The following is a 12041-nucleotide window of genomic DNA, read 5'->3' on the forward strand; positions in this document are numbered from 1 at the left end:
AAATGTATAAACATTGTAAGTTGTCTGGTATTTCAGAGTTGATATAGATCAGTGATCTAAATAGTATACTTGCCTTTTCAGTGTGCAAATCTTTATGGTTCTTTGCAGAAGGCAAGCTCCAGTTGCAGCTGTGTTTGCAGGGAGTCCACAGTTAATGGGTGCGATTAAATTATGCACTGGATGGATGGTGACAAGTTTGCCTCTTTACAATGATGATGATCTTCTCAAGAGAAATGAAAATGTAAGACATTTTAAATTCTACATTTGGATCTCTTTTCCAGCACTTTGTATTTTAGCATAGTCTGCAGTATACATATGCTTCTAGGTAGCTAGGAAAGTCCAAACAATTTTAGAAGAGTTAATTAACTTCTGTTTTAAAAAACCTGTATAATTAATAATACAGTTAACCAAGAGGAGACCCAAAATTAAAATATTAAGTTCTTTGTTTTATGAACAATATTGATATGTTTCTAGGAAAAATACTTAATTTTCCACAAAGTATCAAGGGACTTAATGTGCAATATCTTACCCAGGCTGGAATACAGTTGTGCAAACTCAGCTCACTGCAACCTCCGCTTCCTGGGTTCAAGCGATTCTCCTGCCTCCAAGCGATTCTCCTGCTTCAGCCTCCTGAGTAGCTAGGATTATAGGCACTCACCACCACAGCCGGCTAACATTTTTTTAATTCACCCAGGCTGGAGTACAGTGGCGCAATCTCGGCTCACTGCAACCTCTGCTTCCTGGATTCAAGCGATTCTCCTGCCTCTGCCTCCTGAGTAGCTGGAATTACAGGCACCAGCCACCACAGCCGGCTAACGTTCTTTTTAAAATATTGTTCTCAATCAAATTTTTATTTTATTTTTTATTTTATTTATTTATTTTTTTGAGACGGAGTCTTGCTCTGTCACCCAGGCTGGAGTGCAATGGTGCGATCTCGGCTCACTGCAACCTCCACCTCCCAGGTTCAAGTGATTCTTCTGCCTCAGTCTCCCGAGTAGCTGGGATTACAGGTACCGGTCACCATGACCAGTTAATTTTTGTATTTTTTAGTAGAGACAGGGTTTCACCATGTTGGTCAGGCTGGTGGTGAACTCCTGACCTCAGGTGATCCACCTGCCTTGGCTTCCCAAAGTGCTGGGAATACAGGCGTGAGCCACCGTGCCCAGCCCTCATCAAATTTTTAAAAGAAGGCTGTCAATTAATATCTTGGTATTACATTTTGTCTTTCTCAGCTAAAGTTCTATTGTTGCTTATAAAACACTAATTTATTTTTTAATAAATGGGCAGTTACTGACTCAGTATAACATTAGAATGGTATCTAATTAATTATAGTTTAGATAATGTCTTATTTTGAATGTTTGGTATGGATTTAAATGGTAACTTCATATCTGAAAGCAATGATCAACTGAACCCGAGTTCCCAATATTCTGTTTTTCAATTTTAGATAATTTCATACAGTTTTTAAGCGTATTCTAAGTTAAGGAAGAAATACAGTAATATAGAAATTAAGAATGCAGACTCAGAAATTTGAGTACCTGAACCCAAATGCTAGCTCTGCTGTGTATTAGCTTCGTGACCCTAAGCGAGTTACCAAATCTGGAGATTAGGTGAGAATAATAGTTCTCACCTCCTACTTTTGAGAATTAAATGAGATAATGTACAATGCCTGAAACACAGTACAATTTTAAAGTTTGCTATTATGTTATTATTCTGTACTATTAAGTGGTTGTTGCATGCATACACATATACATAGACACACACAAGTACAAAGAGGAGCAAAAAAGCAGAAACAATCAAACAATTCTGCCTACAGAAATCTAAGAAGTTGTCATAAAAGGCAGTCCCTCGATCTGGGCTTTGAAAGATGATTAGAAACTTGTTTGGAAAAGAAATATATACAATTCCAGGCTGAAAAAGTAACATGAGCCAAGGAATTTGTATAGTCTTGAAAGTAGAAAAGAAAATGAGGCCGAATTCTGATAGACCTGAAATGTCATGCTGAAAAATTTAGACTTATCCTTGAGGCAGTTAAGAGACATGACTTTTAGTAAACCTGGCAGTGGAATGATTAGGTCTGCTTTGGAGAGTTAATTATGGTCATGGCAGAAAGAACAGATTGAAGCAGGCAGGGGAGAGATCAGAGATGGGGAGATCTACCTGAGAATGATTTCCTTGACAGACAGCAGCCATCTCTGATGAGTATTTGCTGCACCTCCAAAAGATAGAGTTGCTTAGGCAGAATATAGACAGCATATTCCTGAATTTTATTTTTTGTGGATTTAAAACAAACTCTGTGACTTTGTTTTCTTTTGATTGTTCTTTTTCTAATATGGAATTTCAGAATTACTTGTAATTAGGTCAGAGTTCTACTTAGGTTCTAATTTAAACATTTTAGAGTTTTAAGTTTTATGTAACTTGTCTATGAGAATAGTAACCATGGTTTTTGAAACCTTTGTCTTTCTGTATGGTATGTAGTACATAGCAGGTATTGAGTAAATTTGTTGTTAAGCTAAAATCCAAACTGAACTCCATAAATGAGACCGTATCATTTATTTATTTTTTAATTTAAAATTTTTTGTTGTTGTTGTTGACGAGTCTCGCTCAGGCTGGAGTGCAGTGGCACAATCTCAGCTCATTGCAGCCTCTGCCTCCCAGGTTCAAACAGTTCTCCTGCCTCAACCTCCCGAGTAGCTGGGACTACAGGCACACAACACCATGCCTGGCTAACTTTTTATGTTAGTAGAGACAGGGTTTCACCATGTTGCCCAGGCTGGTCTTGAACTCCTGAGCTCAGGCAATCCGCCTACCCCCCCTCCCAAAGTGCTAGGATTACAGGAGTGAGCTACCATGCCCGGCTATTTATTTATTTATTTTTATTTTAAATTAATTTATTTTTTTGAGATAGAGTCTCACTCTGGTATGGTATGGATTTAAATGGTAAGTAACTTCATATCTGAAAGCAATGATGAACCGAACCTGAGTTCCCAATATTCTGTTTTTCAATTTTAGAGAATTTCGTAAAGGCTGGAGTGCAGTGGCGTGATCTCGGCTCACTGCAACCTCCATCTCCCAGGTTTAAGCGATTCTCCTGCCTCAGACTCCCGAGTAGCTGGGACTACTGGTGCATGCCACGGCGCCCAGCTAGTTTTTGTATTTTTAGTAGAGATGGGGTTTTGCCATGTTGGCCAGGCTGGCCTCAAACTCCTGATCTCAAGTGATCCGCCTACCTGGGTCTCCCAAAGTGCTGGGATTACAGGCGTGAGACACCACGCCCGGCTGACCATATCATTTAAATTAGAGTCTCTAATTCGTAATATATGGCTAATCCTTATATAATCCCCTGGGCCAGTGATTCTTAACCTGGGAGAATTGTTCTCCGAGGGGACATTTGGCAGTGTCTGGAGACATTCTTGGTTGTCACAATGTCATAACAGGAAGAGGGATTCTACGAGCATCTTGTGGGTAGAGACCAGGAATGCTGATCTACATTGCAGAGAACATCTGCCCTCGTGTCCCAACAAAGAATGATCTGGCCTAAAATGTGAATAGTGCCAAGGTTGAGAAACTCTGCTCTAGGCTATCAGTAAGTTATTACAATCACATAGAAGTGTTTTTTTTTTTAATGCCCCAATAGTATGTTTCAGTTTCTTAACACTTAAAAATAAATAAAATTATAAATAACTATCAATAGGTATAGGCTGGATAGGATAGAACCATTCCCACTGAAATGTATTTAGTGTAGTGAAATGAGGGAGACACTTCCTCTTGATGTATTGGCATTCTGTGTGCTACAGAATGTTGAAGGTGGGTATTCCTGGCATGTCAGTGGACATGGGAACTGAAGGTACTAGATAGGCAGCTATGGTGACAGGTAGGAGGCAGCTACTGGATATTCTGCAAATAGATTGGAATCTTATTCATTCTAGATTTCAAATCTCAGTATTTTCAGGACAAATAGTATATGATACTATGGGCCTAATATTTGTGGTTTTACTACTTTTTGAAGGATATCAAGAGTTGATCCAATATTAACATTTCAGAAAGACTGAAAAGCTTTATCTAATAAGATCCAGAGCTTATTATCTAATAAGTTCAGAAAAATTATAGTAAAAAGCACCACATAATCCAAACATGGGTTTTGATATATAGATGAATATTTATATTTATTTATAAAAATAAATATATTTTTCATATATAATACTCAGTACTTAGAACACAGTAGATGCTTGATGTATAGTTTCAATTTACTGAAGTTTTAAATGTCCTTTAAATTTTATTTTAATTATATTCTTTCAGATCTACCAAATCTATTCAAAGCGATCTGCTGAGGATATTTATAAAATACTGACATCTTACAAAGCTAATTACCTAATTGTAGAGGATGCTATCTGCAATGAGGTGGGACCCATGAGAGGCTGTAGGGTTAAAGATTTATTAGACATTGCAAATGGCCATGTAAGTAACCATTTGGAAAGTTATATATATATATTTCTTTTTTAGAAAAATGACTTTATTTAAACTTGTAATCTTTAAACTTTATTTTTGGAACTTAACTAAGAATATAATTGAGTTATGTAATAATGGGGAAAGCTTCTTAAAAGTAGTTTGAAGTATTTTTTCAACATACAAAAGAAAATCTGGGCATTTTTGCAAAAATAATAAAAAATAATAATGATATTACCAATACTGGAATTCCTTATTCATTGCCTGTACTTATTCAGGTTTCATCATTCATAAACAAAAGATGGTATAATTTGATTTGAATGATGATTTTATTTTATTATAATTATCTAAAGAGCAACTGGTCACCTTGTTATATTCTTATGTTGAGAAATTTCTTGTAATTTGATTCATATCTAGAAAAATTGCATACTAAATTAACACAGTGCCTGTACATTGAGTCCCTATTATCCACAAAAACGAGTATATTAAAAGCCATGTTAGTTGTTAGGACTTAGCTGTATCTTAATTTCTATATTGATTTCGGCTATTTTACCAAGCTGTGTTTTCCATAAGAAGACCTAAGACTGACCGCGCGCGGGCGCGCGTATGTGTCTTTCCCCCAGCCCCCGTGGCCTTCCAATGAAGGCAGTTTGTATATCTGAGACTTAATGCTAGCTGGAATGGATTCTTGACTCCTGAGAAAGCTGGGAGTGAGGGATCATAGGAAAAGTTTAGTAAGTCATTGTAAGTGGTAGTAGATATACTATTCAGGTTGCAGCCAAGATTTTTTCTGTCTTTTCCTAAACAATCATAGCTCTTTGTCTTATCCAAGATCAGTTTGGAGGTAAGAAATTAGTTTTTGTGATTTCTACCTATCTTTTCCTCATGACCCCTTAATCTTGTAATATAAACTTATTCTGTTTTATGGTGCATGTATTTTGAATTTCTCTGTTGGTACTTAGTGGCTGTGATCTTTGGTTTACTGGTGACAAAAATGGAATTTTATGAAGCCTCGGGTACAGTTTCAGTAATTGGTGCTGTCTTGCTATCTGCTCTCTGGAGCCTTTCTATTCTGCTCTGGTACCCACTTTTCTGCTGTTTTGAAGATCAGCTTACTTCTCCTTTCATGTCATGCCTGGCATGGACTTAAGCTAATCCATCCTTTTAAAGTTGGCTATCTGACATCTTTCATAGCCATTAAAATATTACTTAATTTTTTTTATAAAAACTCCTTCAAGCTAACTAAGCTATCTTAGTGAACATCATTCAGTGAAATTGTAAAGGTCTGCACTAAGTCACGAAAGTTTCCTTGCTTACTAAATAATTGTGAGTCAATTCTACACAAGAGAAGAGTGAATATATTTAGGAATATAATGTGTTCATTTCTCAGCCTTGGTAGGATGCATGATAAGGTTCTTCAGAGCAATGATAATGGATTATGGGAACATTGCCTTCTAAATTTTTGGATTAAATCTTTTAAAAAGTTGGAAACCTTTGTACTGGTTTCTCAGTGTCAGTGAGAAGTTCAGGAGTATAGTGGGCATGGTGACTCAATTATGAAGAGGCTTCTATTTGCTAACAGTGAGATGTTTTATAGACAATGTTTAGCAGTAATGTGTTTTTTTCATGTAAATATAGTCATTTGTATATTGATTGCATTTCTGCTATAAGCTTAATAAGCTTTTTAATACTATGTTTTATATCTTTTAATAGATGGTTTGTGAAGAAGGTGACAAGCTAACCTACTCAAAATATGGGCGATTTTGTCATGAGGTCAAAATTAACTATTCTCCATATGTGAATTATTTCACTAGAGTATACTGGAACAGATCCTACTTTGTATATAAAATCAACACTGTGATATCCTTCCAGTCTTGAAAAATAACAGAGCCTTCATTTCAAAGACTACCTGAAGTAAAATGCAGTTTTCTTCTACCTACTTGGTGTCTTTTGCAGATCAGAGTATGGACATTTGAAATATTGCTGCTTCTTTCCCCCTTCTGCCGTTAACTGGATCCAGAGTTCTGTGGGAAATAGAAGATCAAGCATTACTGTCCTTTGATTAAATGTGATATCTACCACTCTGCAATATTCCAGACAGGTGTCTTCCTTACTGTTACATGGTCTTTAACACTTTTACTGATTGCAACATTTTCCCCATAAAATCTTCATTCTATTATAATATTGATCTTGAATTTGAATATGTTCAAGGTCAGAATACATTTCTCAAACATAATATTTAATAAATACTTAATGTGATATAATTATTTAATAGAAGGAAAGAATAATTCCGATCTTCAAGCAAGTTTCTGAAGGTATTTTATGATGTATAACAACTGAAGTTTTACAATAAAAACTAATTTAAATGTTAGCTGAAGGTATGTGGCATTTAAATTAAAATGGAAATTATATAAAGGACAGTGATTTTTAAGGATATACATAAAGATATATTTAGAATTTTCATGATACTGTTCTCCTCATCTACTGCTTATGTGAGAACTTTCTTAGTAATACATAATGCATGATGTTACTGCATTTTCTAAATGACTAGTAAGTGATTAGTTTTTTCACTTATGCCTATTAATTTGATACCAATTTAATCATGATAAAACAATAACTGTTACATATATTTTGTTAAATGGACATTTAAAAGAATGTCGTTCAGGTTTTTTTTTAAAATACTGATATGGGGCATACAGTCTATTCACATGTTTTCTACTGAAGTACTAAGTAAAAAAATTAAATCATTATCAGAATAAAAATATGTGTTCTAAAATGAGCAACAATTTCTGGGGATATATGCAGATGTTGTTAAACATACCTCTGCATGCAGATATAAAACACAAGCAATGTTATTTATGAAACTGTGATGCAGTCTTCAACATCAAGAAAAAATTACAACTATAATAAAATTTACAACACAGTTTCACAGTCTAAATGCTATGTTCCTTTAAGTATTTTCATATTTTTAATAATTTATTAAGAGAAAATTGTAAAAAGTTAATTTGGCCTTATAGAGAGGTTCAGGATAGATGTAGCCTATAGATGTGTCATTTTAATAAGTTGGGATACATGTTTAGTTTTTCCTTATATTCCTCTTCAGTGAACAGACTTTCATAATTCTCATTTGTTAGAGTGCTGTAAAAATTGCATTTTCAGTACTCTAAATTACTACATTAGAAGACAGCATTTCTCCGTTGTCTTTATTTTCTGTTATATATGTATTGTAAAAGTACACTACATTAGAAGGGAACTTTTCCGTTGTCTTTATTTTCTGTTATACATATGTTGTAAAAGTACATGCATTCTTAGACTAACTCAGATGCTTTGCTCTTTTGGAGCTTAAGAATTGTTTGATGGTGATGTCATATATCTGATAGATTAGTTTCAGTGGTTCTCATTTCACTTTTATACATAATTTCTTAACTATATTAAGATAGTTGCAGGCAGTGTACTTCAGGTTGACTCTGTACATCTGAATAGTGAGTCACTAGTATTTTGCTTCAAGCCTTCTGAAAATATGACCATAGTTACCTAAGCACACAGTGAATAGTCACATAGTAGTACTTGTGATTAGAGCATGTAAAACAATGTAATTGAAAAGTCAGCTTCCATATTTTGAAGGGGAAATAGAACACCCTACTTTTTATCTAGTGTGAAATATTTAATCGAATTTTTGTTGATTTATATTATGTCACCTGCGCTGAATTAGGTTTGGTACTTGTGTTTTGTTTGACATATTAGTAAGTTGCTTTTGCTTCTTTCTGTCAACTTATTTCTTAAATAAAATTGATCCGGAAAAATTGTTAATGGGATGTTTTAAATAATGAATTTTTCATCCAGCATCAGTTGAAAAGGAAAAGAAAGCTTTATTATGGAAATGACAATATTGAATATGACAGATAAGTTTATTTGCTTCTGTTTTAACTGCAGTTAAAACAATAGTACTAGACAACTTTAAGTGGAAAGCATTTAGTTTATTTCTTCGCTTATTTGTAGAGTGAACAAATGATTCACAATTCTACAAGTAATTCCACTTAGGTAACTTACAGTTGTTAGGTTTGACAATAAAGATCTACTATGAGAGGAGAAGAGTTTATGGGTTTTGGGTGGAAGGAATTTCTCGAAGAAATAAAAAATGTTATTTGCCCTTGATATTGCAAACCCACTGATACAAGTGCCTTGAATTTATTATTATTGTTATTTTTTATTTTTTTGAGATGGAGTTTCACTCTTGTCTCCCAGGCTGGAGTGCAATGGTGCAATCTCGGCTCACTGCAACCTCCGCTCACTGCAACCTCCGCCTCCCAGGTTCAAGTGATTCTCCTGCCTCAGCCTCGGGAGTAGCTGGTGGCACCTGCCACCACGCCCGGCTAATTTTTGTATTTTTAGTAGAAACGGGGTTTCACCATGTTGGCCAGGCTGGTCTCGAACTCCTGACCTCAAATGATCCACTCACCCCCATCTCCCAAAGTGCTGGGATTACAGACGTGAGCCACTGTGCCCGGCACAAATCTTTGTTAAAAGTAGAGATGGAGGCCAGGCACGGTGGCTCACTCCTGTAATCCCAGCACTTTGGGAGGCTGAGGCAGGCAGATCACGAGGTCAGGAGATCGAGACCATCTTGGCTAACATGGTGAAACCTCGTCTCTACTGAAAATACAAAAAATTAGCCGGGCATGGTGGCGGGCGCCTGTAGTCCCAGGTACTCGGGAGGCTGAAGCAGGAGATTGGCGTGAACCGGGGAGGCGGAGCTTGCAGTGAGCCGAGATCGCGCCACTGCACTCCAGCCTGGGCAGCAGAGCAAGACTCCATATCAAAAAAAAAAAAAAAAAGTAGAGATGGGATTTCTAGCCTCCTAAGTTAATTTAGCCTCCCAAATGCCAGACAAACAATCTAACATAAAATTTACCTGGAATAAGATATATGATATTGATTTTGAGCTGCTTTGTATTTTTTCTAACTTTGGCATCTGTATCTTGGTGCTTTCTTAGTTAGACTGGTAGAGTTTAAGAACCTAAGGAGTATGCATTGTACTTCAGTGCTAACTTTTTTCTTCATTACTTTCTGTGTATATAGACAGCATGTTTTTTTTTTTGTAGAACATTAACTCAGATTGCTAATAGCTTCATGTTATGGCATTCTTCCACACAGTCCAGATTGATTTAAGGAAAAGCAGAAATGGAAGTCAGAGTGTGTTATAAATTGAGACTGAAAAACATGCTTTAAAAAAATAGATTTAATTTCTTACACTGTGAATAGCCATTGTATTGTTTTGTTTCTGATAAATCAGTTGTTTTGGGCCCCTATTTTTGAACTGTTAAAGAATTTTGATGCTTTTTGTGGATAAAAGTAGTGCCTCTCTTTATACAACTGATGGGGTTTTAAAAAGTATGTAAGTGGCCTTTTTTGTTAAACTTATTTTAAATGCTTTAGTATTTAACGGGTATATGTTATTAGTTAATCTGCATATTTAAAAACTTTTTGTAACGTGAATAACTACTTCCTGATTTACATCTCAATATATTCTCCTTTCATTTGCCCAATTTGAAAAATACGTAGTCTCTATTGTTGCTGTTTACTAATAGTTTTAGATCCCAATGTGTATTAGAATTATAGCTACAAAAAGTTGCAGTAAAATTTAGCAATTTCCTAGTGAAACAGGATCTCATTAGTATGTTGTTTAATGTGTAGAATTAACACTTTAAATAAACAGGTGTGAAAATTGTAAAGGAATATATATGACAATTATTTTCTGTACATTAATGTCTAAACATTATACTTACTTGTTTTTCATAATAAAAAAAGAAATTTTGGAACCAAATTTGCTGAGTTTAGCATAAAAGCATCTTCGAATTATTTCTGAGTTTCCTAAAATGTGCAACATTTTAATCTTGGCATATCTAATCCTATGTGCTGTTCTATAAGAGGTACACTGGACTTCTAACCACTATATGTATTTAGTAGAATAATGGTATCACAAAGGAACAAGAATTCCAAACTTATAGTTTGAAATGTCTCATAAACAAAGTTAGTAGCTTTGTATAGCTATTTAACACAGATGAGTATAGTTAGCTTTATATATATTATTCTCTGAGTCTTATCTATGACAATGTGTATTTAGATTAAATATGTTCCTCCTGTAACTAAAGTTGCATCTTTGCAAAGGATCAAAGTTCAAAAGTTCATTTCAGCAGACACATTCTTTTTTTTTTTTTTTTTTTATACTTCAGGTTTTAGGGTACATGTGCACAATGTGCAGGTTTGTTACATATGTATCCATGTGCCATGTTGTTTTGCTGCACCCATTAACTCGTCATTTAGCATTAGGTATATCTCCTAATGCTGTCCCTCCCCCCTCCCCCCACCCCACAACAGTCCCCGGAGTGTGATGTTCCCCTTCCTGTATCCATGAGTTCCCATTGTTCAATTCTCACCTATGAGTGAGAACATGCGGTGTTTGGTTTTTTGTCCTTGCGATAGTTTACTGAGAATGATGTTTTCCAGTTTCATCCATGTCCCTACAAAGGACATGAACTCATCATTTTTTTATGGCTGCATAGTATTCCATGGTGTGTATGTGCCACATTTTCTTAATCCAGTCTATCGTTGTTGGACATTTGGGTTGGTTCCAACTCTTTGCTATTGTGAATAGTACCGCAATAAACATACTTGTGCATGAGCAGACACAAATTCTTTAAAAGATTTGGGCTATAAACTAACACTTCAAATTTTGTAATAATCAATATACTTTTATCAAGAAGGAAATTATTTCATGCTTAATTACCCTCCTTATTTTGTTTCCATAATAAAACTGTTTTCAGAATTTTAAGTTCTTTTATTTATATGTGAGCTTTTTTGGTGACAGCTTTGCTGAGATACAATTCATATACCGTGTAATTCACCCATTTAAAATGTATAATTCAGCCGGGTGCAGTGGCTCATGTCCGTAATCCCAACATTTTGGGAGGCTAAGGTGGGCAGATTGCTTGAACCCAAGAGTTTGAGACCAGCCTGGGCAACATGGAGAAACCTGCTCTCTACAAAAAAATACAAAAATGTAGCCGGACGTGGTGGCACACACCTGTAGTCCCAGCTACCTGGGAGGCTGAGGCAGGAGGATCACTTAGGTCAGGGAGGTGGAGGTTGCAGTGAACTGTGATCACACCACTGCACTCCGGCTTGGATGACAGAGGGAGACCCTGTCTCAATAAATAAATAAATAAATAAATAAAAATAAAATACACAATTCGGTGGTTTTTAGTATGTTCACAGAGTTGTGCAATTATCACCACAATCAATTTTAACACATTTTTATTACTCCCAACAGAAACCTCATACCCTTCTGGCTGTCAACCCAATCATTCTATCCTCCCTCGCCCTAGGCAACTGCTACTAATCTACTTTCTATCTCTATGTTTGCCTATTCTGGACATTTCATATAAATTGAATCATGCAACATGCTTCTTTCACTTGGAATCTTTTTAAGGTTCATCCATGTTGTTCCATGTATCATTAATTCCTTTTTAGTGCCACACTATATTCCATTGTATATATATACCACATTTTATCCATTCATTAGTTGATAGATATTTGTG

At 35.5% G+C, this 12041-nt stretch overlaps 1 protein-coding gene across 11 annotated transcripts in view; it reads left to right on the top strand.

Moving 5' to 3' along the window:
- The window catches only part of DPY19L4 (dpy-19 like 4), a 76773-nt gene extending 66506 nt beyond the window's left edge, over positions 1-10267 (top strand). For all 11 annotated transcript variants that reach the window (XM_055286786.2, XM_055286787.2, XM_055286788.2 and 8 more), the window contains 3 exons: positions 109-241; positions 4297-4455; positions 6157-10267. In XM_055286786.2, the coding sequence (XP_055142761.1) occupies positions 109-241; positions 4297-4455; positions 6157-6321 (457 nt within the window). In that variant the 3' untranslated portion in view covers positions 6322-10267. The remainder of the gene's footprint in view (positions 1-108; positions 242-4296; positions 4456-6156) is intronic.
- Positions 10268-12041: the final 1774 nt, after the last annotated feature.

The sequence above is a fragment of the Symphalangus syndactylus genome, chromosome 7 (genome assembly GCF_028878055.3).
Source record: "Symphalangus syndactylus isolate Jambi chromosome 7, NHGRI_mSymSyn1-v2.1_pri, whole genome shotgun sequence".
Classification (NCBI taxonomy): domain Eukaryota; kingdom Metazoa; phylum Chordata; class Mammalia; order Primates; family Hylobatidae; genus Symphalangus; species Symphalangus syndactylus.